Genomic DNA, 24,348 nt, shown 5'->3' with positions numbered 1-24,348 from the left:
GTATGTGTTACAAGGTAGCCTGCTCTGCAGTGGAATGCTATCAGTCAAGCAGCATTGACATAATGATGATTTGGTTGTTTTTCCTTCCCAGTACCTGATGCTTTTCTTGGCTGCCTGCCACGACTGTCATGCTTTAATGCTCACAGCATATAAACAGTTAAGTTTCTCTTAAGCTTCTCACAACTTTGAAGCTGATTTTTCTCTCGATCACAGCTTAGCAGGCAGGGTTGTCAACATTTTTCTGTCCTTCATGCATGCATCAGGCACTCTCTTGGCACAAGGTGGTCATGCGTCTACCATCCTCTGCTTTGTTTTCCTCTACTGCTGGGTATCGAATTCCTTCTTTTCACAGCTGAGACAAGTAAGAGCAGTCATTTAAGCAGCAAACCACTTTTATTAAAGAAACATTGATTTAACACGACATGATACAGCAACTTCTGGTTTAAGACATACAGTTAATTACTTTAAATATAACTATTGAAAATATATTTTTAGGCAGTGAGGCTTTGGTTTCTTCTAACATCTAATCCTTCATTCCTCAAGCTCAACAAGCTTCTTCAGTTCAGACTTCAACAGCTCTTCATCCTCTTCGTCCTCCTCCACCTCCACCTCTATCCCGTCCATGGTTTTCTGCAGCTCTTCCTTGATTCGGTTGAGCTCCAGCAGCCCGTCCTGCAGGTCCTTACAAACTTCTCGGATCTTGGTCGCAAACTCTGTCTTTGCTCCCTTTTTCAGCTCCATGGAGTCCTTGGCCAGGAAAAAAACGTCAAGAGCCAGGAAGAGACCTGACATCACTCCAGTGGTAATGCTCATCACCTGGGCGGCTTTGGCAGCACCTCCTGCAACATTCAGGACCTGGATGGTACTGACCAGGCTCTCAGTGTTTATCACTAAAGCCTTGCCGGCCCGGCCACCCTCCTTCATGACGTGTTTGACGTTCTGGTTGAGGTGCTTCTTTGAGATGCTCTCAGCATACTTCTCAAAGTTCCACTCTTCAAGCATCTCCATCCCTTCCTGCCAGGCAGATGAAAAGGTAAGAGATCAGTTCAATTCTATTCTATTTTATTTGTATAGCACCTTATACAATCAAAATTGTCTCTAGGTGCTTTACAGAAACCCAGAGCCAGAACCCTCGAGTAAGCAGACAGTGGCAAGGAAAAATCCCTTTTAACAGGAAGAAACCTTGAGCAGGACCCGACCTTACATTATAATTAAATTGGTACATAAGAATTCAAAATTCAGGAATATATTGCAGCAATTCCAATAGTAAAAGCAGTCACTTTTAGTCTGGTGCCAGACAAATCTGGTTTTGTTTCATTTGCTCTGGCAGCTTCATCTCCCCCACTCCCATCCTTCCTCAACTCAACTTCCCTCCATTCTGGTTTGGCCAATCACAAAAGTGCATCTAAATTGGGAAGTTTTGACACAATGACAAAAACATTTTATTGTACTCTCTAGCTATAATTTCAGGTGAGCAGGCCACCAGCCAAAACATCTCAAGCACTGATGTGTGTTGATTTTTCTAAATATTAAATAAATTAGGCTTTACTTAGTTATAGGTTGCTATAAAAACAGTTTGAGACGTCCTGATTGGGTCCTCTGTTCTCTCACCTGCAAAAACTCCAGGCACCCCTTGATGTCCTTTATCTCCTCCTCGTAGTCTTGGATCATCTTCTCCACCTTCTTGCGGTCCGTCTTGGACTGGACCGTGTCCGTGATGTTGGCTGAAGCAGACGTCAGCCCGCCTGCCGTAGCTACGCCGATGCCTACGGCTGTAACGATGAGCGATGTCCCTGCTGTGAAGGGCGCCAGAATGAGCCCGGTGATGGTGGTGATCGACCCCGCAACACTTGCCACCCCACCACCGACGCTGGCCGTGACCGTCTTCTTATGGAAATTGTCAGCCGAGTCGGCCAAACCGAGCAGCTCCAGGATCCGCTGCTGGAGGGAGCCACCACGCTGGTTGAAAAAGCGAACAAAAAGCCGAGCCGCCATGAAGACGCGGTCAGCTGCATTTTCCACCACCCTGAGACAAGGAAAAGAGGCAAATGCAAGTTTCAGTTCTGGAGGAATAGGGGGTGAAAAATGAGGGGGAAAAAAACTATTTTGTAAACATACTGTGATGTCAAGTTGGATCATAAGTTTGCTTGTAAAATACAAGATAATTCATAACTTTCATAAATGTGCTTACTCTTCAGCGTCGTCATTCTGCTTTGCTTCGTTCCACTCATCCCAGCCTAACACGGAGAGGAAAGGGTTAACAAGTTTCTACAGCGATGAGCGTCATCACCGATAAATCATCAAAGCATTATGATCATACATACCCTCTACTGTTCTCCACCACGACAAAAGGCCTTCCTCGTCCTGAAAGTGAACAGATTGAAACTCAGGGAAATGAAGATGCACATGAAACAAGCATCATGTGATGTAAGACATGAAATGAGGCTCACATCCAGCGGGTCCTGGACTGTTCCTTCACTGGGCAAAGGCACCTCAGCCATCTCTAGTGTCTGAACCTCCACTCTTTCCTGTAACAGGAAACAGGGTTTTGTATGCGAGAAACTGCATTAGGCATTTCTTAAAAGTCAGTGGGGGAAAAACAGCATACTGTACGGATGTATAGATTTGTCTCCCATTCTTATGACCAGAATTGTAGACGAGCCCGTAATATGATCGGCCGATTTCAGTTCAGTTTAAATCGAAGACTAAAAATAGGTCTAAACAGGTGGTCAACGTCATTTAAGCTCACAGCTGCCGTGTGATAAAACGATGCACTTGCCAAGAGGAAATGAGAAGGGGCACTGGAGAAAAAAACAAAACAGGACAAAAAAAAAAAACACTCACACAAAAGTAACATGAAAAACTACACCACCGGTAAGCCGTGGTGGGGGTTAAATACAGGACAAAATAGATTCCAACAAAGGGAGCTGAAATTACATGGCAAATAAAGCCCATTCTCTTACCACACACCCTTCATTAAAATATTAGGCTGCCTGGTTTTATTGAAGTGGCGACTACACGCTGAGTTTTGTGTGGTTTTGTTTACATTGTTCCATAATGCCACTGCAAAGTTAGCTGCTTGAGCTCCGACTGTAATTTGCAATGTGGGAACAGCAGCTCAGTTGTAGTCACGTAGTTTGTTTTCTATCCTGCACCTATGTGTTTGTTAATAAACTGAGACCATTTACGCTGAACCTACACCATGTCTGCTATTGTTTTGTTGGTTTTATTCTACTTCAAATTTGTTCTTAATTCACTTTTATACCTGAAGTAAAGCTCTGAGTCACAATCTTTTAAAAAGGTGTTTTAAAAAGGTGCATGAAGCCGTTTTGTCTGCTCACCTGGGGAGTGTCGGACGACGGAGCAGCTGAGTCCTATGAATAAACAAGAGGAGGAGAATAAAAATGAAACAAAGCGATATTTCAGTGTATAACTTGTCGTTTGCATTTGTAAACACAAAGTGTTACCACAATGTAATGACGTGTAAACATAGTTTTGGTGTGGACTGATCAGACCTGACCTTTGTTCCAGATCCAAACAAGGCACTGGGCAAAATCCTCTTTATTCTGAAAGTCTGGAGAAGGAATAAGAAAAACACAGATGTTGCCCCTCAGTACAAGAGCTGTACCCGAGCTCGAGTAATAATACAAGTTTCAGTGGTCAGTGAGTCCTGCACGGTAGCTTTTAGCAGCACCTGACATATTAAAGCGGCTTACTGTACGTACCATAGTTCTTTTCTTCGGCGCCTGCACTGACGCGCTTTTCACCTCATCGGCATCGACGTACCAAACAGACTGTGGAGAGTTTGAGAAATTGGTTCCATTACTTCAGTTACATGGTGCTAATGCCTCAAAGCATCAGACAAAACCTGAACAACGCAGAATACTGCATGAGCCACGTTGCTCATGCAGTATTCTGCGTAAGGATGTTTTTCATGATTACTGAGTTACAGGAATACATGTTTAGCATCAAGCAGGATGCGATGAAGGACTTCAGCTTTGTTTCTCGAACTGTCAGGCTGTCATTTTGGACGCTTACGAAACACCCGGTAAAGTCATCAGGTGCATCTCCCATGACAAATGCCTTGGATTTTTCTGGCTAGACCGGTTTCACCGTTACCCGGTCAGCCTCTTTGCTCAGCAGTGAAATAGAAAACAATGGAGCCACTATTCACAGCCGTCTTTAAGAGATTTAGTCAGAGGTCACGGCTGGTTCAGATTTTCCCCTAGAAAATAAATTTAAGAAATTGACCTTACATGTCTTTCTATGGTGCTGTCATCCAAGCTTTCAGAGCTGGTGGAGTGCTCGCTTTCAAGACCTTTGTCTTCCTGATATGAAAGAACAAATGGGTGAGAGAGAAACAATCCTGTGTTAAGTAATGTTTCTGGCTCCTGACTGAAAAATTGGGTCATTAAAAGCACTAATTAAGGTATGAAACGAGAGAAAATGGATTCAAGAATCTTCATCCAAGTGGTCTGTGATTATGCACCTCTGAAATCATCTCAGCTTATGGAAAACTGGAACCAAACTTTCCATTTCCTTCCCCAAAAAAATTAACTTTGACATGAACCCATACCTGAGTCTTCAAAAAGGAAGTTGTATCTGGCACCACAGAGTCTGTCTGACATTCTTCACCTGACACCTGTAACACAGGTTGGTACAACCTAATCATCCAAGCTGGTTTCTTAGGAACTGAATAGCATAAACAATTATGCACTTAAAAATCTAATGTCGACCAAGTTAAAAAGGTTCATCTCTGTGCAGTACCTGTGTGGAAGACCTGAAGGGGTTTACTTTCTGCATCATCCCTTTGAGCATCCCTGGGTTCTACAACAAAAACAAAAACAAAAAAAGGACAATGAGACAAACACATGAATTCATCTTATCTATGATACTGCAAATGCAATCCAAACAGACAGAAAAACTTTTAAGTTAGGATCACTTTGAAGAGTGAAAATATTATCTTTGGCGCCATCTGGTGGTGGTAGATGATAATGCAAGCTACTTTCCACAAGGCAAAGGATTACTGAAAAAACAAACATCTTTGTGGCTTGTGTTTTCTTTATGTGCTGTTATTAAATACCTTTCTGATTATTTATGGAACCAGACATAAATGTTGGGATTTGGGGCCTGCTTTTGGACAAAGTGCTTCATTGCACAGACCTACCTGCTTCTGAGGCAAGTTGTTGTTGTCTGCCAAGCTTCCGTTACTGGACGAAAGGTCACTGTGCAGAGGCCGGGGGTCCTGGACAGAGTGGATGCAAGGGAGACAAAAACAGCAGCAAAGATGACGATGAGATTTTTTCCCCCCAAGCAGCCATTCAGTGTCAGTGTCATCATCATCATCATCATCTTCAGAGTCACAACTGGTACCTTTGGCTGTGAAGATTTGAATGGGTTGACTTTCTGCATCATCCCTGCGATCATCCCTGGATTCTACAGGATAAATACATTAATTGTACAGTATGTCAAAGCATGACAAGTCGAACTTTTCAGAGTCTTGTGAGGCTGCAAATCTGGAAGTTGGTTAAACGTGGGGCGAGCGATTCTGGAGAAAGATAAATCAAATCCCAACAATCTGGAAATGTCACATGAGACTGAACGATCGGTTTATCTTTCACCAGAATCGCTGATCCCACCTTCGCAACTTTCAGACCCAGCAGGGCCACGTTTACCTGTTTGCCTGGAGGTTCTTGTCCTGTCTCAGGTGGATCTGCAGAATCATTTTGAGGATCGCTCTTTGGCACCTTGGAAACAGGAGAGTCAGGGGGAAAAGTTAAAACAAAAATACCAGATGCTCAGAGTAAAACAGTTCACTTTTTGCATTACTGTGTGAATTACGTTTTGTAATGTCAAGCTACTACCCTGACTAGTCAAAAAAAAAAAATCCGCTTTTTTGAATCTTAAAAGCATCTAGACATCATTTCAAATTTTAATTAATTAAGCTCTTTAAGTCAGTTAAAGGCCGTCCTCACCCACAATGAAAACTATAAGGATGTGAGCATTCACACTGATGAATAACAGAGTTCTGCTGCAAGTGTCAGCAGCTTACCGGTGCTTCAATGGATATTTATGAGCCCATTGACATTGTTCATCACTGTCACTGCAGTTGTGGTGAGGACTCCTCCATTCACTTGAGTTAGAATGATTTTTGAGAAGACTGTTCTCATTTTTGGTCCTGAATAAAATGTCATAGTTTCATCTTTACTTCTTTTTGCCTGGATATTCTGGCTTTATGGGTCGCTGGTCACCTCATGCTACATGCTAAGAGGATACCTGTGTGGAAGGCTTGAACGGGTTGACTTTCTGCATCACGCCTCTCAACATACCAGGGTTCTGAAACACAAGCACACAAGGACATCCCGTCTTCCACCAAGTACAACACATTGTCATACACAGAAACGAGAAATGACCGGGGACATTTTTCCTTTTTCTTTTTCTGTTTAATTACATCTTTTATTTCCAGGTCATTTTGTAGAGGAGTGACTGTTCATCTGTCCCACATTAAGAGATGAATGAACTGGAGAATCTGGTATTTAAAGCTTTTTTTGTGAAATCTAAGTAGCTGAAGATGTGTTGGGAAACACATTTGACCCACCTGACTGGAGTCTGAAACCCTCCCCTGTTCCAGTGACTCTGAAGATGGAGCTTTTGGGACCTGCAGAGGAAAACCAGCTGAGTGGACGCCTCATAGCGCGACACAGATCCTGTATTAACCATCGTTATGATTGACACTCCAACATGCAGACAGTGCTGTGGTTACCTGGGACGTGGACTTGAATGGGTTGACCTTCTGCATGACCCCTTTCAGCATGCCAGGATTCTGGAACACAAGTCTCAAATAAGTCTCATGAACCTGGATGCTCTCGACTCAGGATTCCCGAGTCTTCTAGTCCCGGTTGTTTTCCTTGCAGCTGGTGTCTCATGTTCAGATTAAGTCCAAATGAGATTTAAGACACTGGCCTCATTTATACGTTTATATTGCCAAGATCCTAAACCTGACTGTCGTTTGTCTTGGTTTTTCCAGGCAGCCCAGGAGCTGCTTGATTAAAAATAATGCCGCAACAACTCTGCTCTTGATTTTAGGCAGAGTTTAGTGACCACCTTTGATAAACCAACAGAAATGAACCACACGTGAGAAAAGTTTGACCTCCTTCATGAGCTCTTGTCCCTCGACACACACAAATCAGTGGTTTGAACTGATCAGGGACCAGATAAACGCTACAGCCTTGAAGCCGACTGGATGAGTTTTTTCTTTGGGAGAATGAAGTCTAATTTCACTTAGTTGCACCTGAGCTGCTGTCATTACAAGGACAGAGGACACAGACTATGGATTTCATAAGGAAAAAAAAATAAATCAGACAGCGAGTGGCTACACAGACTCCTTACTAACGTAGGAGTCTCACTATGACAGTAGCTACGAAGTGCAAATGAGTGTGACTGAATTTCGTCTGCATTTCACCTGGACGCCAGTTCAGGTACACTCTGTGCTTTGACAGTAACAGATATGGACTTTAAGCCATTTTTACGTCAGCTGCTTTTGAAGCGAAACCAAAGTATTTATGTTGGTTTCCGTTTACAACGTTGAAAGAACACATCGGGGAGCTCAGCTTGCTTTTTAGCAGTGACTACTGACGTAAATCTTTCTCTTTTAATCGGTGAACAGGAACTTCCTAATAAGGCTGCCATTACTTCTCCTGTTGTCTCACTTTTGTTAGAATAAAAAAGAAGAAATCCCCAAAACTCTTGTCTTTCAGGCAATAAGCAGCTAAGTAACAAAAACAACTTGACAGTCGGGTTAGTTAATTAGTTAACAGTTGTGCTGGGCACCGCTAATGTTGTCTGGAGAGCAGCACTGAATAAATAAAAGAAGCCAATTATACACCTGATGGAAGTAAGACAAAAAAACCACTGCAAAAGTAGCCGATCGTGTGTGGTATCAGTAAGAGACTGGAGTTGCTCTCACCTGTGTGGAGTCTGCTCTCTGTTCTACTGACTCTGAGGAAGTGGCTTTGCTGACTGCAGCGGGGGTCTGAATACGGAACAAAAACTCACATGGCATCAAGCAGTCAAAGCTATAACAGCTGCCGCGTCACGAGGTCATGTTTTACCTGCGAGGCAGACCGGAAAGGGTTGACCTTCTGCATAACTCCCAGCACTCCAGGCCTCTGATGTTTACACAAAACACACACATACACACATCTTTCACCGTAGCTGAACATGCACTAAAGTCACTGACTATAACCACATGATCTTTGGTGACAAACTGCTGGGAGAACTGTAAGATTTGGTAAGACTCAGACAGGTCAAGAGAGTCAAAGGAAGTTAAAATTACAAATGAGCCACTTATTCTCACTTTGTTTTTTTGAATTAGGTTCACTTGTGAACTTTTTTCCCCCCACAGCAAATCATTACAGTCAGAATGTGAGGAGAAAATCTGTGTATGTGCGAGTTTCAACATTCACCTGGAAGGCCTGTCCGGCGTCCGGCGTGTTCTGGCTGTGCATGACGGGGTGGTCTAAATCCTGGTGATGAATAAGACTTCAGTTAACACAACAACCACATGTAAACAAACAAAACCAGTCCGTCCCTCAGACTCCACATACCTCCTTGCTGGGTCTTGGGGGGACCACAGGAGTTGGGGCTGTTGAGCCTTTATCTCTTCTGAACATATTCACTCTGTGAAATACATGGTTCAAATATTTGGACATGATGAGGCGGGAAATATGGCTCCAATTAGGCAGAAACTCTGACAGCTGCATGGTGTACTATTTGGTGGTTTAAAGCTGTCGTCAGCTGACAAGGTCGTTGCTGCCCTCTTTGTTCTGGGCAAACCCACACACCAAATTCCATTCAAATATTTGACATTTAAGGTGCTCAGTATGACTGGTGAAACTGGAAAAAACTGTTCAGTATGACTGGAATAATTCGGTGAAACCATACGTTTTACTGAAAACATCGGGCTACACCAGATCCATTGCACAGCGCATTTTCAGTCCTTTTCTTTCTACTTTGATTGCTTGTTTCGCGTCAACTGCGAGCGTCCATCCACCAAGTGAAAAAGCCTGATTGGAATCAGAGCAGGATGATTGTAAAAGTTCCGTTGGTGTTAGAGGGGATGTTTTGTTAAACATGATTTCGCCGAATTGAAACTTATGTTAAACTAAGTGGTAATAAATTTTAAAAGTCGCTTTCTACGACGTCTACGTCAGCGTACAGACAACAACCCTTTAAAGTGGCTGAATTTTCAACACAGTTTGGTCGCACGCAGCAGAACGCCACATTGTGTCTGCGGCTACAAAGGAATGTTTGACAGCACAAAACAGCAGCAACGGCACAATGAAGCGAGCAGGTTGCCTACCGCCGCGCTGTGACACTAAAACAAAAGCAAAACGACAGTAAAAACGCTGCATTGCAAAGCCACAACGGGAGATTGGAAGAGTTTTAAAAGTTGGAGCCTACCTCACAATCCTTCACTTCCCTCTTCATCGCCCAGAGACGTCAGACTGGTTTAACAAAGGCTGAGGCGGACCCCACAAGCGTTGGATTACCGGCTACACTGGGACGCCATCCTGCTCCGATTTCAGGGGAAGTTTTTCATGCGAAAAGCGAACAAAACGGGTTTTCGGCATCAAAGGTCCGGTGATCCACACCCTCGTTTGAGAAACGAGCGCCCCACGTCCCCATGTGGATCACCTGTGTTACCTGCAGTGGGGCGTGGCCTCTTTCCTCCAGCACATAAACTGCGCCACGGATTTTGGTGGCCACAACAGTTTAGGAGGCTTGGCGATCTTAGATCAGTAAACAGTAGTTAATCCGCGACATGTACCAAACCTCCTACATTTACCCTTTTCATTTGTACTTCTTTTAAAAACATAAAAATATGAAACACTGGTTCAGTCTTTTCACCACTCTTGTGATTAAAAAGTTCCCCCCCAAAAAAAGTATGGTGGTAGTTTTACAAGTCATTTATGAATCCTAAAAAAATTGAAAAGGGTTTTCAAAGTAAAAGAACAAAATTCAATATTGAAAAGTATTTTTATTTTAGTATCACCATTATATGAACTTTTCACAGCTCTTATTTGCTTTCATAAAAGAGCCTTTGAGGTCTCTCTTTAGAAATTTGGATCTCAGTTGTTTGGCTGATTTAAACCATATCCAACCCACTGCTGCCCAGATTAAAGTGAACACTTCCTTTCTCTTCCTTCCACGGTCTCGCAGACAAACCGAACACAAACCTGAACAGGTGGTCACATCACCTGAGGCCACAGTTTGCAGGAAACAGGAAGCACACTGACAAACAGGCTTTATTCACAGATTCGTTACAACATTTGAACGTGCTGAAGCAGAATATTTTAAGACCTTTACGGGTGCTTAACAGGTGGAAGACAAAATAAAGGGCAGTTGCCACTAAATATGACAAAACAGACAAAGAAATCTTTCTGTATTCACAGTACATTAACATGGATGGATAGTTAACCTTTAGCTTGACAGTTAAACCTGATCTTTCAGAGGCACATACAGTTAAAAATCACTCAGCATGGATGCCACACGGTACGACCAAAAGTGCCTCCAGTTTCTGTGCAGAACATCAGGGGAACAACATGTTTTTTGTGCCATCATTTCAATCAGTGTAGGAATAATTTACCAACAGACGTGCCACCAAAAGCTGTGCATCAGCAAACCGCCAGTTCAACCAACGTTATTACTCAGATGTGCAATGCGAATTAGCAACGTCTGTCAATGCACTGACATATTAAAAACAAGTTACTGTGTGTACAACATTGATTTATTTATTTGTTTTTGTGTAAATGCGGAGCACGGTCACATTTTCTCTTGAACACTGAAAACAAGATATTCTGATGATCATTTGAAAAACTGAATACAGAAACTTTAAAATCAACTCATCATCAACAGTCAATAACAATTGATTATATGGAAATAATAGGAATTGCAGACAAAACATAAAAAGTACTTAGACTGAGAATTTGTTCACATTTTAGATGTGGAAGCTGTGTCAGAGAGGTGAGAGGTTGCATTATATTGTTATTTCATTGTGCCCCTGTACAGTGAGTGCATAAATTCAACTGATAATCAATTCAAATGTGGAAATTAAGCCTCCTGTGACCACAAAGTTACATGCTGATACACCTTATTATACACCTATTTAAACCTTTCACCCACATAACAGGACCGTGTGTCAGTGTGCCTTAAACATCTTACAATATATTACAAATGTATCACGAACAATCTAATAAAATCATGACGAAATAATGACTTATTATCTCCACAGTGGCTGTTGTTATTTTAGTTTGTTTATTTTTTTCTACTGTGATCTATTGGAATATGCTGTTGATCGTCCAAACTGTTTGTTACATAACTTGAACTTGACTTGAACTGATGTTAAAAAAAAACAAAAACAAACAACAACCCTTTGAGTGTGTGGATGAATTCCTCCCTGTCACCAGGAGAGGGGGTTGTTGATCTTTTATTGTCAAAGTGGCATCATCACACACTCCCAGTGGCATCCTGCAGTTCTTCTCTGATGGCATTGAGCTCCACTATCCCATCATTGAGCAAATTTGCGACCTCTTTAATCTGACTCACCATCTCTTTCTTGCAGCTTTTCTTCAGCTCCCGGGAGTCCTTGATGAAGTACTTGTCCATGCCTTTGAAGAGTGCTTGGACCGAGGCGATTGCCGAGTCCGTTATGTCTGTTGCCCGCATGATGGGCGTGTCCACCAAGCTGATCATCTGCACGGCCCTGCGGATCTCCCAGTCCTCCGAGTAGTGCTGGGTGCCAGACCTGAGGAAGGGATGGCCGCGGAGTTTGTATAAGCCCTGATTGATAAAGTGGAGGATCTTCCCAATGTCCTGCAGGTGAGCCTCATACTGCTCGAAAACCATCTCCACCTATGGAAGGAGAGGGAGTCAGTGGTAAGTTCAGGCGTGTGACGGGACAGGGTGATGAATTTGCTCTGCGAGATCCTGCATGCGTTGCAAAGTTGCCGCTTACCTTCTTCCGGTCGTGCATGTTGTTAACGTTGTCCGAGATGGCCGCCGAGGCTGAAGTGATTCCGCCAGCTGTTGCTACGCCCACACCAACAGCTGTAATTACGAGCGAGGCACCGAGGGTGAAGGGCGCCAAAGCCAAGCCGGCGATGGCCGCCACACCGCCCACGGCTGTGGTGGTGCCGCCGGTGATGCCAGCAATCTTGGCTTTCTGGTGGAATTCGCTGATATCGTCGGCGATGGCGTGCAGCGTGATGATGGACTGCCACAGGACCTCTGCCCGTTCTGTGAAGACCTTGTTGAAAACGCGCAGGCCACGATGTACCTTGTTCGCCAAGACGGTGAATGCCCTGAGAGCCAAAGCAATGTCGCTCTCAGTAAGTACAACATGGCGTAAAAGGAAGCAGCGCCTCAAAATGTGGTTTATGACACAAAGTCCAAACCCAAATTCAAATAAACAAACGTACTTGGACTCATCCTCTTTTATGACTTTGTCTTCATCATCTGATGGCACCTCATCCCACTCTGAAATACAATCACGCGGCAGGTGTTAATGAAGTAAAAAGTTCAGGTGTCGGAATGTGTTACTTAAAATAAGTCTGATTGTGACTCACGCTCCACAGTGTACCACCACTCCATCAAGCTGTCAGTGTCCTGTAACCAAAACAAAAGCACGATGGTTCACACCTGAGCAACACACTGCTCGAAAAGGTCAACATTAATGACTCGCATTGACAGGAAATACAAGGTGGTCAAGGGGATTATTTCTGTTCAGCCAGGAACTGACCCCTTCCTCATCCTCATCCTCCAGATCTGCTGCAGCTCGCTCGTCCATCTGAGCAGCCAGCCACTCCGCCTGAATGAAGGGGGGAGGAGACAGAAGGAGGGACAAAAATAAGCCAGGGGACACGTCAAAATACGCCTTTGCTACATGCTGTATCATATTCACACAGATTAGTCATCAAAACTCAGCTTTGTTTAACCAAGGCCTTTGTGTGTATTAAGGCTTTCCTACACACTAGTTGGTGTGTCGGCGAGTACACAAGCTATGTCGCTGAACAGGCTGAGTCGCACGTCAAAGGAATGTGTCCCATCAAGAACAAAGAACAGGAGATAACAAAGCCAATGGTGGGAAACAAAAACATTTTACAAAAGTTTCTAAATTGGCAGTTGGGGTAAAGAAAGTTCACCTTGTGCACATAAAACTAAACTATTCAGATAGCATAGCCGTTCTGTTTAATCCTGTCACACTACATTAATGCAGAAAAGTATCACACTGTAGATCCAATCAAACAGATTAGTTTCCATAAAGCTCGTCAGGTCTGACGGACTGGAAAACAAAAAGTCAGCAGTTGGTCAACATGAATGGCATGTTGCAACATCACGAGTTTCAGCCGCATGACGGCTGACGATAAGAAAATAAAGCCGTGGGTCAAATAAAGACTGAAAACTGTGTCATTCATTTGGGGCATTCGTGCTAACCGTTTTTTTGATGAAGTTTATCTAAGGTTTAAAGACATACCATTTTGATACTAATCGCTGTCAGAAGAATCCAGGTTTGATGCCAACGTTTGGCTCAGTAAGCCAGACATTAACTGATGAGCTAAGTATCTCGTGATACCTTCCAAACGTACCTTGGCGGCCTCTGACAGGTAGGCGCTAGATGTAGCTCCTGGTGGATGATCGGACTCGAGATGCATGGCTTTGCGCTGGCGTGACAGAGAGATAATGAAAAGTGAGGATGTGATTCCGTTGTTTTAAAAGATCTGACAGCAGTAGGAGCAAAATCGCTCTTTCGTCATGTGATCAGAAGTGAGTTCGAGCGCACGGATTCACCTTCGCCATGTGTCTTTTTAGGGCTTTAAGTTTCGATGGCTTCTTCTGTTGAGAACAAGAACAACTGTTTGAGAATCATAGTGAAACAGGCTCGTAAAAGTGAACAGTGAGAGTGACTACAGTACCGGCTTGCAGGTTTCCAGGTCGTCTTGTTCGCTGTCACACATCTCTTCGGGACTCATGAAATCATTTCCTGTTTGGGTGATGTCATCCTCAGCAAAGACATCCTGAATGAAAAAAAAAACCCAACTGAGTTATGATATTAGAATAATCTCCCATGCTTATGTGATGCAGTAAATCAACACTGAACATACGCTGGATGCTTGCTGAGGCGTGTGGTGGCTGAACCCAATCGGCTCACTTTCTCCAGTGGTGGCTTTAGATTTGCGGGGGATGGGAACAGGCGCTTTGTGTTTGGACTTTTTCTGACAGCAGAAACAAAAATTGTTAAGACCTCATGCTGTAAGGTGGAATAAAAGCAAACAATGGCGTCTAGTTGTGTTTCTCGCTCTCTCTTTTCACATTAAAATCTGAAGTAACTACAACACTTAGTGCGTCCTCAGTGAAGGATTAACTTGAAGGGTTATTTTCTCTCCTGTTGTTGCTAACCTGCTCTTTCAAAGCCATCAGTGCCCTGATTGCTGTTTTTATCCCAACAGTCATGCTATGCAGCTGCTGTTAGCTTCTTACTGGTGCTGATGTTAAAAAGCCGCTGGCCTCAGACACAAACACATACCGGTTTGCAGTCCTCCATCCCGTTTAGCTCGTCATAGTCTAACTCCTCTGCCAAGAAGCTGCCCTTCATTTTCTGAGAGCTCGTGTTATCCAGCATGTCCTCCTTGTTTAAACAAAAACATTCAGAAATATTTAACAAAAGTCCATATTGTTTTTCCTTGCAACCAAACACTTCACAGAAGCATATTCACCTTCGAGCTTCGACGACCCACGTGCGGCAGTTTCATCTTTGACGGCTTCTTCTGTTGACGAAGGGAAACAAAAGTCCATTAAAAGGGAGAACAGGTGATGAAAGAAAAACTAAACATTAAGAGAAAGGAAAGTTACAGGTCTGCAGTCTTCCATCGGATGTGGATCTTCATCTCCATTCAATCCAGCGGCCGTGTGGAGTGTTTTCTGGAAGTGCTCATCATCCATGAAAGCCTAAGTGACATGTTCAAAACATGTTCAAAACTTTTCACTTTTCATGTATGAGTCAAATAACTGCAGTATATTCACAATAAAACATTGCTGTGTCCAACAGGACATTTAATGGTAAAAAAATAAGAAAAATGTTACCTTGCTAGTTGACTGAAGACTTTGGGCCTTCAGCTCCTCTACATCCTCAAAAACATCATCCTAAGAGGAAAATTTTCTGCTTAACTTGCATGTAGAAAACCAAGCTGTTCCAGAATTTCATATTATGGAAGTGAATTTTCTTCAAAACAGAAAAAAAAGAAAACCATTCACCCTCACGTCATTAAAGGCTAACCTGAGACTTCTTGCGAGGCGTGTATCCGTGTGCACCGAGAACTTCATCTTGTGATTTCTCCTGAGGGAATAAACAAAATTCCAAACATTTTATGCCACCTCAGCCATCCTCATACCACAAATGAAGTGTACGAACAAAGCACACTGTGTTCAGACGTATGCGCTCGCACCTTTGAGCCTTTGCGAGGCGTGTATCCGTGCGCTCCCTTCGGCTCGTTGTCAGTCTGGAGAGGGAAAGTTTTAACATGACGGACACTCACTGAGGCGTAAACAAATATGCAGTGAGAAGCAGTGAAGCACAAAATGCATTAGAGGTGAATTACCTTTTCTACAGTGATGGCGAATCCTCTGTGTGGCACAAACTTGATTTTCACCTTCTTTTTTCTCTTCTGAAGTCAGAAAAACATCATGTTGTCAGCGTGCCAAAATATAGGAAACCTCATTCAACAAAAAGTGGATTCAGAATCAGCATCGCTACTTTAGGCTGAGTGGTCATAAATGAATTATAGACAAAAGCGTACAGATCGATGGCCGCCAGCCTCTTCGTGCTGGGCATCCCCTCCCTCCTCCTCCTCCTCCTCATCACCGCTGCTGGCATCCAAAACTGTCCCCTGTTGACAATCAAACTCTGCATCAAAAACTCTATCAAGACAGTCACATGCATTTTAAAGTGCATAAAAATACCATGCAAATAATAAGTAAAAAACAAAAACAACAACAAAAAAAACAAAACATTTGCAATGCGCCAAACCTCGCTCAAAATAAAATCATCTTTGGAACATGAAATGAAGGTTAGAAACAACAGAGCTTTTTCTCATCCTCCTGCACTCGTCTGCAGCAGACAATCAGAGATCCAACCCGTTTGAGAGAACGTTTGTAGACTGGAGGAGCTTTACCTCTGACCATCGGCGTACAGAGTCTTTCTTGCTGACGCTCTTCTTGCTGAAGTCTTCGTCCTGTTGTGGGATCAATGAAAAGTCACGAGAACTGCAGTGTTGGCGTAAAGCTTTTCGGACACAACGTGGGGTGCCTCGAATGCATCGTTTTCATCGCACGGATGAAACTTCAGCGGCGAATTCAGAAGCAGATTAAAGCACACACTTGAACTTCAGCTGACCCACCTTCGATCCTTGAGGTAAATGTCCGTTCACGTGTGGTCTCTCCGGCACGGAGGACGCAGCGGAGGCTCTTCGAAGCAGCTGATTGACTTTGGTCTTCAGAGGTTTCTTCTGTTTACGAAAATGAAAACATTAAACCACCACTGGTCTATTAATATTGCTCAGAAATGCTCAGATTCTTCAAAAAAAATTTTAAAAAACACACTTTGTAGTCCATCCCATTCTGCTCCCCGTCGTCATTCTCTCCTGCAGAAACGTGCATATCTGAAAAATACTCCTGAAAAACAGAAGCACACACTGAGCAAGTGCCGTGACAAACACACTGCTGTGCAGAATTTTGTCATGAATTTATTTCTGGACCGAGTGTTTTCAATTTGCTGGTGACTTTTTCCCTTAAATTTACTGTCAGTGCAGTTCACAGATGTAGTCAAAGCAGTAGTAGTCAAAGTCAAATTTCAAAACTGGTGGGAATGAGGCCCCTTTGAGTTACTCTCTCAAGATGATTTTTAACAAGTTAAAGTTGCCTTCATTTGTGCTTCCTACAGACACCCTGAGCTTTACCTTTGAGGGTTTAGTTCGGGCTGGTAGTGTTCTGGTCTTTGCCTCCTTGGAGTCATCAGCAAACTTATCCTACAAAGAGAAAACCGTCACCATTACAAAGACGAACATGCAAGCACAGTCAAAGGGATGAACGTTTTTTATTATTATTTTTGCATTGTTTCATTTACCTTTGACCCTCTTCTGGAGAGCAGGGACATTTTGAATTTCTTGTCCTTTTTCTGCAATAAATGAAAAAGATGTTAAAGCTATACTACAAACGTCCAGTGGTGACTGATGACTGGTTCAGTACCTTGCTGTGACTCCCGTCTTGATCCTCGCCACTTCCTCCATCGGAGTCTGCCTTCATCTAAGACAGCAGTTCGCTTTTTTTAGCATTTATTTCTTCTGCTTTAAATAATCATTGATAACTAGAGGAAAAATTTGCTAGAATTAACTTACTTTCAGTGATTCTCGCCGTAGTCTAAATGTTCCAGACTTGTAGAGGGGAAAAAACAAAAAGACTTGAATCATCATCTGAAATGTCTTCCACTGAACATTCATTTTACACAAAAACTGTTGCAATGAAACAATTTCAGGTGAATTTTTGAAAATGTTTCCTCACTGGTTTGAAGTCAGGGTCGAGTTGAGGGCTGTCTTCAGGCCAGTCTTCAACACACCTTTCCTGTATTGGGATTTGTTAGTGTATTTATTTTGTATTGTATTTGTTAAGCGAAAATTCATATTTTACTTCCTATGAAATGTTTTCAACAATCCAACATATAACATGTACGTGTTTGTCACAACAGCAGTTTCTAAGCACATTATTGGTACCCTGCAGATGATTTTGTTTAATATGCAAGTACACACATCTAACAGGCACAATTCTGTGTTCTGAGGACATTCATACACCCAGTGAGACAATGAGACAAACCCGTCTGATTTCATTGCTTTTCTCTCACTGTTATCAAGCCAAACCTCACATTTGTAGCCCTAAAGCTCAAAGCACAGCAAAATTGGCACAATCCAACATGAAACACACCTGTCCCAGAAGGAGGATGTCCTGAAAGACAACAAAGTTGTCCTGGTCTATTGGTTTACTTTCCTGTAATAGAAGAAAGAAACACGACCACAGAAAGATGATGTTCAGTCCTCAGTGTATCCTAACAGTTATATAAACTAACCAGCAGGACAGATTACATTGTTCCTCATTCGGTATTTGGAGCCATACCATTGCCTGAGCTAATTACAGCAGCTAATTAGTTGAAAAGTCAACAGCATTCATACCGGAGTCTTTGGTTTGCGGCGAATAACTGGTTTTGGGAGTGGTCTCAGGGTTGGTTTAAGTGAAGTTTTAGACACAGTTGGCTCAGAGTCAATCTAAACACAGTCAATTCAAAGAGGCAATAACACAGCAGTTAGGCTATTGCAGAAAACAGTGAAATAAACAGAGAAGAGAAATAATAACATTATGTTTAATTGTGTTGTTTGCATACAGAGTTTGCCGGCATGGGTGGCTTTTCTGGTTTTGGTGGCTTTTCAGGCACTGGTGGCTTTTCTGGCACAGGTGGCTTTTCTGGCACTAGTGGCTTTTCTTTCCTTGGCGGTCTAAATCGAGGAAGTGGCTTTGGTGGACGTCTGAAGGTCGACACCTGCAAGTATCATTATAAAAGAAGGTCTAAAGTGTGTGGCATATAAATCAGAATATGTCTTCTTACACATTTAAAAGGACAACATATTGCCATTACATTTAGGTTTGTGGTTGTCCAACTATCAAATGGCACTTGTTACATACATGAGTCATCTCTGCAGGAGACTGGCTTGGTGACATGAACAGATTCCTGGACCGGGTGAAGGGAGTCGGCTGAAGAATATCATGTTTAGTTCCAAGAGGAGTCGTCAAGACAACATCCTCTGGCCTTTCGGAGGTTTTTGGTTGGACGGCAGGATGAGATTCTGATGGCGTTGCCCCAAACAGATCTGGTGAGGATGGCAACATGTCCACCTTCAGTTCTGAGGGACTGTTGAGTGAGGGTGTAGAGTATGGGCCCACGGAGGCTGTACTGCCTGGTGTTATCTCAAATATATTGTTGCTGCTAGTCTTTGAGGGAAGCGATTGGAAGATGTCTGGACTCCCCTTTGAAACATCATGGAAAGGGTTGTAGAGTTTTGACGGAGTAGTACTGAATGGGTCATCGGAACTCGAAAGGTCTTGGAATAAATCCCTTGTAATTGGGCTTGGGAATGGATTGACTGAGTTTGCAGATGATGGTGAAAATACATCCAGATTTTGCTGAGAGGACATGCCAAAAGGATCCTCTTTCACAGAAGAGTCTTTCCTAATGTGGAAAAGTTCCCCACTTTTAGACGGAACCGCTTGAAACAAATCGGCATCACTGGTTGTGGCAGTATGAAAGGGGTTCACCACCACAGGCTGTGGAGGCCGGAATACATCGTCCTCCATGCTTGAAGGAGATTTAAAAGGGTTTACAAAGGTGTTCACCTCCCTAGTGCGTTCAGCATGTAGTAAATCCTCTCCTTTAGCAGTCTGGAAAAGACTGAACCCTTCGTCTTTGAACAGGTCAGGGCTTTGCAACTGCAAGGGTTTGGAGAAGTTCTGTGTTTCAGCACTAACTGGCTTAAACAAGTCCAGTGAGTTCAGGGTTACATCATGAAGATGGCCGTTGGCAGATGTGTTTTTTGGCAATGTCGAATTCTGGAAGTGCCTTTCCGTGTGGTTGGTGGTAAGGGTCTGGAACAGCTCCTTCTGAGGTTCAGAAAATTTGGCTCCATTTTGCATAGTATTAATTTCAGTTCTGAAATCCAGAGGTGAACTCTGAAATTCAGGTGGAGGGACAAAGATGGTATCAAGGTTTACTTCTGACGATTCCCTCCCTACGTCCTCCATTTCCTGGCCTTTGCTGGTCGATTCCTGATAACAGAACAGAACACAAGGCCATCAGGGTACACGAGGATAGTTATGGTAATGTATTGATCTAATTTTATAAAAAGAAAGCCTTGTATGTACCAAATAATGCATATAAAAAGGATTACTTCTGGCCAAACCCCCACTGACTCCATTCTGAAAAACAAACACAGGGAAATGAGACAGAAGAAAAATCTCAAGATTATACTTGGACTTTTGACAGAGCGCTCAAATGGTGCTAAGCTGGCATCTAAAAACATACCTGAGGACTTGAATGTGGCAGTTCCTGCACTCCATTCTGAAAGGATAACAGTGACACAGCAAAAATGTTTTGTGTTCAAGATAAAATCTTATATCTTTCAAAATAATTCATACAACGTTTTTTCATAACAATAAGAAAAGGTTTGGATGCTGATTTTTACTTTGTAGTTTGATTTATTTGGCTACAAAATAATGCAGGTGCGCTGTAGGACCCAAAAAAGCATATTACAAGGATTCTCAGATAGCATCTTTTTAAAGAGTTCCCAGCTGGTGTGGCAGATGTTGCTGATTTTAGAACACTGTTTGTTAATTTCAGACTCGTGTCTTATTTATAGAAAAGTCCAGTCAGACTGCTTAGACACAAGCACGCCTACACACTGACAAGATCTCACGTTATAACGGTGAGTGCGTTTTAAAACAAAACAAAGAGGGTGTGGATTTCAACCTGTTTGTGAAAATGGCAAAATTAAGGCAGCTAATCTTCATCGTAGGTGTAATTTTCACTGATTTGTCACATATGTCATTCTTCTCACCTGTCCAAAGTGCAGCTGGTGGTTTTCTGTAACATCTGCAGCAGCTGAGGGTTCGCCAGCATCCTGCAGACCACGGAAAAGTCCGTCGAATTAATCAAACAACAAAACATTTTTTAAGAAGGGAAGTGCGGAGAATCACGTGTCGTGCTTTTCACGTATTCTGAATCGCCGTGTGATATGAAAGTCATGTGTCACTATCAGAAATGTAAACACAAATTTGACATTTCCTTGTAAAATGATACAGCAAGCGAGAACTTGTGCTGGTGTTCAAGCGTGCAGAAGTGAAAGCTGCCGTTAACAGCCGCCTCTGACCTGCTGGTTTGGAGAATCGTTGGCACATGATCCACTGGAGTCAGATGTTGATGGGACCAGAGTCTGAGAGGAGAGGGATAAACAAAATAAAAGTTCATTACAGACCAACTGAATGTATGTGACAGTTTGTAATTTTGTACTGCGAGTGTGTGTGTGTGTGTGTGTGTGTGTGTGTGTGTGTGTGTGTGTGTGCAGCTGCTCACCTTGTACTGATTATGAAAAGGACTTTGGGAAACTTTTTTCAGCATATGTTGTAGCTTCACAACGCTCTGAAGAAAGAAACATCCTTAATGAAAGGAATATGTTGGAATCATACTGAAATTATGCTGACTGCGTCTTTGCTGGTTTAAATCACTAAAAACCACTCAGGTGTCGGTTTACAATATGTGCACAAAACTGAGGCTGCTTTTATTTCTGATAAAACATGACACATTGTGTGTGCAGTTCATATGTTAAATATGCCTGTGAATATTCTCATTCATCCAGGTCATGGTTATCTCAAGGAAATTCAATCGAAAGCAACTGGACTTAGTTATGTGTGATGAACATGAACTGATGAACTGAACATGAACATCACATGAACTGATGAAGCCTCTTGGATGAGAGGTGAAACGTCTTCAAAGACAAATAACTAAGTCCAGTTGCTTTCGATTGAATTTCCTTGACATATGTTAAATATGGCTAAAATCCACAAAACCTCATTGGGGATTCGTGCTGGATACCAAAAATATCGACGAGACTCAGCCTGCCTATGAAGACTTGTGTTGGGTTGAAATGAAAGTTAAATCGAACAGTAACAGTCACGCTTGTTTGTCTAATTCTGCAGTAAATCAGCTTCAAACTATTCCTTCTTTCACTGTTTATCTCCAGGGATGGAGTTGCAGAAGTAAATAAGAGATTTATTTTATCAGGTTAAGGTTTTAATACTCAGAAGAAAGCATGGAAATTTTCCAATCCAGAGTGTGGAGAGCAGATTCTTTCTGTCAGCCACAGACATGACAGAATGAAGACATTCAGGACAGTTGACATCATCACACGCAGGGTTTGACTTGACAAAATGCGTGCCAGCCACAGATGCCTACAAACAGTGAAACACCCACACTGTCCTCAACCGACTGGCTTGTTTACCTTGTTTATCTCTTCAAAGGGTAAAATGCGAAATACGAACCGCACGGGGTGAGATGAAATTCAGAGCACCGACTGCAGAGTTTTGCTGGCATGAGATTCAACACCAAAACAAAGGCACCTTTAAATATAAAATAATTTTCAAGACAGTTTAAAAGCAGGCCAACTCACGAGTGGTCTTTCCCCTGATGCAGCAGACTCTCCACGATCCTCCTCCACCTCATTCTCCTAATAAACACGACGAACAGAGTAAGAAAACGAACCCCTCTCCTCCCCAAACTCTAAATCAACTTGCATCAATCACACACAGCTCACTCGAGGTTTAAATTAAAAATCTCCGGACTTACCGCAGTTGTTTCCCCCCTCATAATCAGCAAAGTTGGTTCAACAGTCGATTATGAAGTAAAACCGAATTATTTACGGGCGGTGAAAGCATTAAAACGCGTCAGTGAGTCCTCCGTGATTGACAGGACTCACGAAGGTAATCACTCTTGTTTGACGCACCTGTGTCAGCAGCGAGGAGTACCTAAATATCCGGAACGTGGATTTTCAAAATAAAACGCGTTACTTGCAAATGTGTGGAGCTAAATCGGAGCCAAGCGTCTCATTAATTTGAAAAAAAAAGAAAGATTTTAACTTGAAAGGTGAACTTTCGATATTGAACTTTGGAAAATATAACATTGTACTCCAACTAAAAATAAGTGTAGGAAAAGATTTTTTCAGTTTAAGTATAATTTTTTTTAACTGTTCTGAAATTATTTGAGTAAATGATCTATTTTCAGTTTTCACTTTCATATATATTTCAATCTTTGAGGTCTTATTTTTTCAGTTACAGATTCCAGATTTCACCCTCATTTTTGTTACAGTTTCAGATCTTATTTTTTCAGGTTTCAGATCTTTTTTAACTTTCTGGTCTCATTCTTTTCAATTTCAAATTTGTGGCCCGGATCTGGCGTGGGGGGCGTGGTATCCGTTTAGAGGGGCGTGGCATCATGAGTGACAGCACAACAAAGAAGGACCTTCCTCTGTCACGTTGCCTTCAGGGAACACAGATACTGTGAGAAATATGACACCACACTTTCTATACACCGTATTCACATTATGGGCAGTGAAAACGCCATTAAGGTTCCGTTTAGCAAGCCCTTTTAAACCGAACTTGGCACCAATCGCAGTATAAGAGCAATAAACTTCCAGATTGTGCAGTTCAACAGCCACACTTTAACGTAGTTAAGTATTAGTATTAGCTAGCACAGGTGAGCCGACAGGTTGAAATGTTGGCTATTTTTTAATAGATAGTCTGAGAAATGATCCCAAGTGTTACAATGATGTGTAATTTTTAACATAGGGACATAACTTAATGAGAATTGGCTAAAGCTGGAAGCTGATCATAGAATTAGCAGAGTGTACGTTAGCCGTTTTGTTAGTGTTTATAGCCTATACGAAAGTGAAAACTTAAAGATCATTTATTCAAAAGAATTTCAGAACTAAATAAAAATTATATTTAAAATGAAAGAAGAAATCTTTTCCTACACTTATTTTTAGTTAATTGTTCAATGTTGTATTTTTCAAAGTTCAAAATCGAAATTTCAACTTTGAAATTAAATTAAAAAAAAAAAAAAAAAGATTAAACTTTTGTTTCAAAGAATAATTTATTTGCATTTTTATTCCTTTGATAAGGTGCTCTAAGGAGGGCAGTGATTTACAAAGGATCGTCAGCATTAACACTAAACCCAATGAAGAATTTGCGGTCATTTCTGTTTCTGGGAACATTTTTGGTTCTTGCGTGACAAAGCAAATTTGGGAACTGGACACGATGAAACTCCACCTGCGACTGTTCCAGCCATCTGTTACAATCCTTATTTCTTTTCTTGAATGATTTATTGCAGTATTATTTTGAAGGAAAATTCACATTATTTCCGGCCTCTGCTGGCAGCGCTGGCATGACAACAAGGCATTACTGTCTTCATCTCAATGCAAACCGACCGGTTGTCCTCACCCAGCTGAACCGGGCGGTGTGGTCCAGGTGTGCTGACAGAAACTCTCAGGTGTTTTGTGTGTTGACCGACGCCCACTTCAGGCACACAACAGCTCCTTAACGTGCAACAGATAGCATATAAGATTCACATCCTCGCATCCGTTTAACAGACCCCATCCTCACCACATCCAAACTGAGCCTGGACCAGTTGTAATACCAATCGGTATT

At 42.4% G+C, this 24,348-nt stretch overlaps 2 protein-coding genes across 2 annotated transcripts; both read right to left on the bottom strand.

Annotated features, from left to right (window-relative positions):
• Positions 1-374: 374 nt before the first annotated feature.
• On the bottom strand, positions 375-9,721 carry si:cabz01007802.1. Its single transcript, XM_046381255.1, has 22 exons — positions 9,463-9,721; positions 8,607-8,679; positions 8,466-8,525; positions 8,112-8,168; positions 7,967-8,032; positions 6,764-6,823; positions 6,599-6,658; positions 6,277-6,336; positions 5,676-5,747; positions 5,374-5,436; positions 5,168-5,245; positions 4,768-4,827; positions 4,577-4,642; positions 4,257-4,328; positions 3,726-3,794; positions 3,521-3,574; positions 3,342-3,374; positions 2,451-2,528; positions 2,325-2,364; positions 2,192-2,237; positions 1,612-2,026; positions 375-1,014 (listed from the first exon to the last, which is right to left on the bottom strand). The coding sequence occupies exons 2-22, from the start codon at positions 8,670-8,672 to the stop codon at positions 532-534; spliced, it is 2,058 nt and encodes a 685-aa protein (XP_046237211.1). The 5' UTR covers positions 8,673-8,679; positions 9,463-9,721; the 3' UTR covers positions 375-531.
• Positions 9,722-10,289: 568 nt separating this feature from the next.
• On the bottom strand, positions 10,290-22,660 carry si:cabz01007807.1. Its single transcript, XM_046381247.1, has 36 exons — positions 22,493-22,660; positions 22,317-22,373; positions 21,224-21,289; positions 21,021-21,083; positions 20,709-20,771; positions 20,177-20,212; positions 20,017-20,070; positions 18,784-19,920; positions 18,485-18,640; positions 18,276-18,368; positions 18,031-18,093; positions 17,614-17,673; positions 17,451-17,486; positions 17,302-17,358; positions 17,180-17,230; positions 17,013-17,081; positions 16,657-16,728; positions 16,455-16,562; positions 16,230-16,289; positions 15,855-15,944; positions 15,657-15,722; positions 15,504-15,557; positions 15,335-15,394; positions 15,142-15,201; positions 14,911-15,006; positions 14,775-14,825; positions 14,585-14,686; positions 14,163-14,273; positions 13,974-14,075; positions 13,849-13,893; positions 13,647-13,721; positions 12,800-12,868; positions 12,627-12,666; positions 12,480-12,537; positions 12,017-12,362; positions 10,290-11,913 (listed from the first exon to the last, which is right to left on the bottom strand). Exons 1-36 carry the CDS (start codon positions 22,511-22,513, stop codon positions 11,509-11,511), a joined length of 4,152 nt encoding a protein of 1,383 aa, XP_046237203.1. The 5' UTR covers positions 22,514-22,660; the 3' UTR covers positions 10,290-11,508.
• Positions 22,661-24,348: the final 1,688 nt, after the last annotated feature.

Source organism: Scatophagus argus, chromosome 23 (assembly GCF_020382885.2).
Source record: "Scatophagus argus isolate fScaArg1 chromosome 23, fScaArg1.pri, whole genome shotgun sequence".
In the NCBI taxonomy this organism is placed as follows: Eukaryota; Metazoa; Chordata; class Actinopteri; family Scatophagidae; genus Scatophagus; species Scatophagus argus.
The sequence above is the reverse complement of the archived record's forward strand: the minus strand, read 5'-3'. Positions and strand labels throughout refer to the sequence as shown.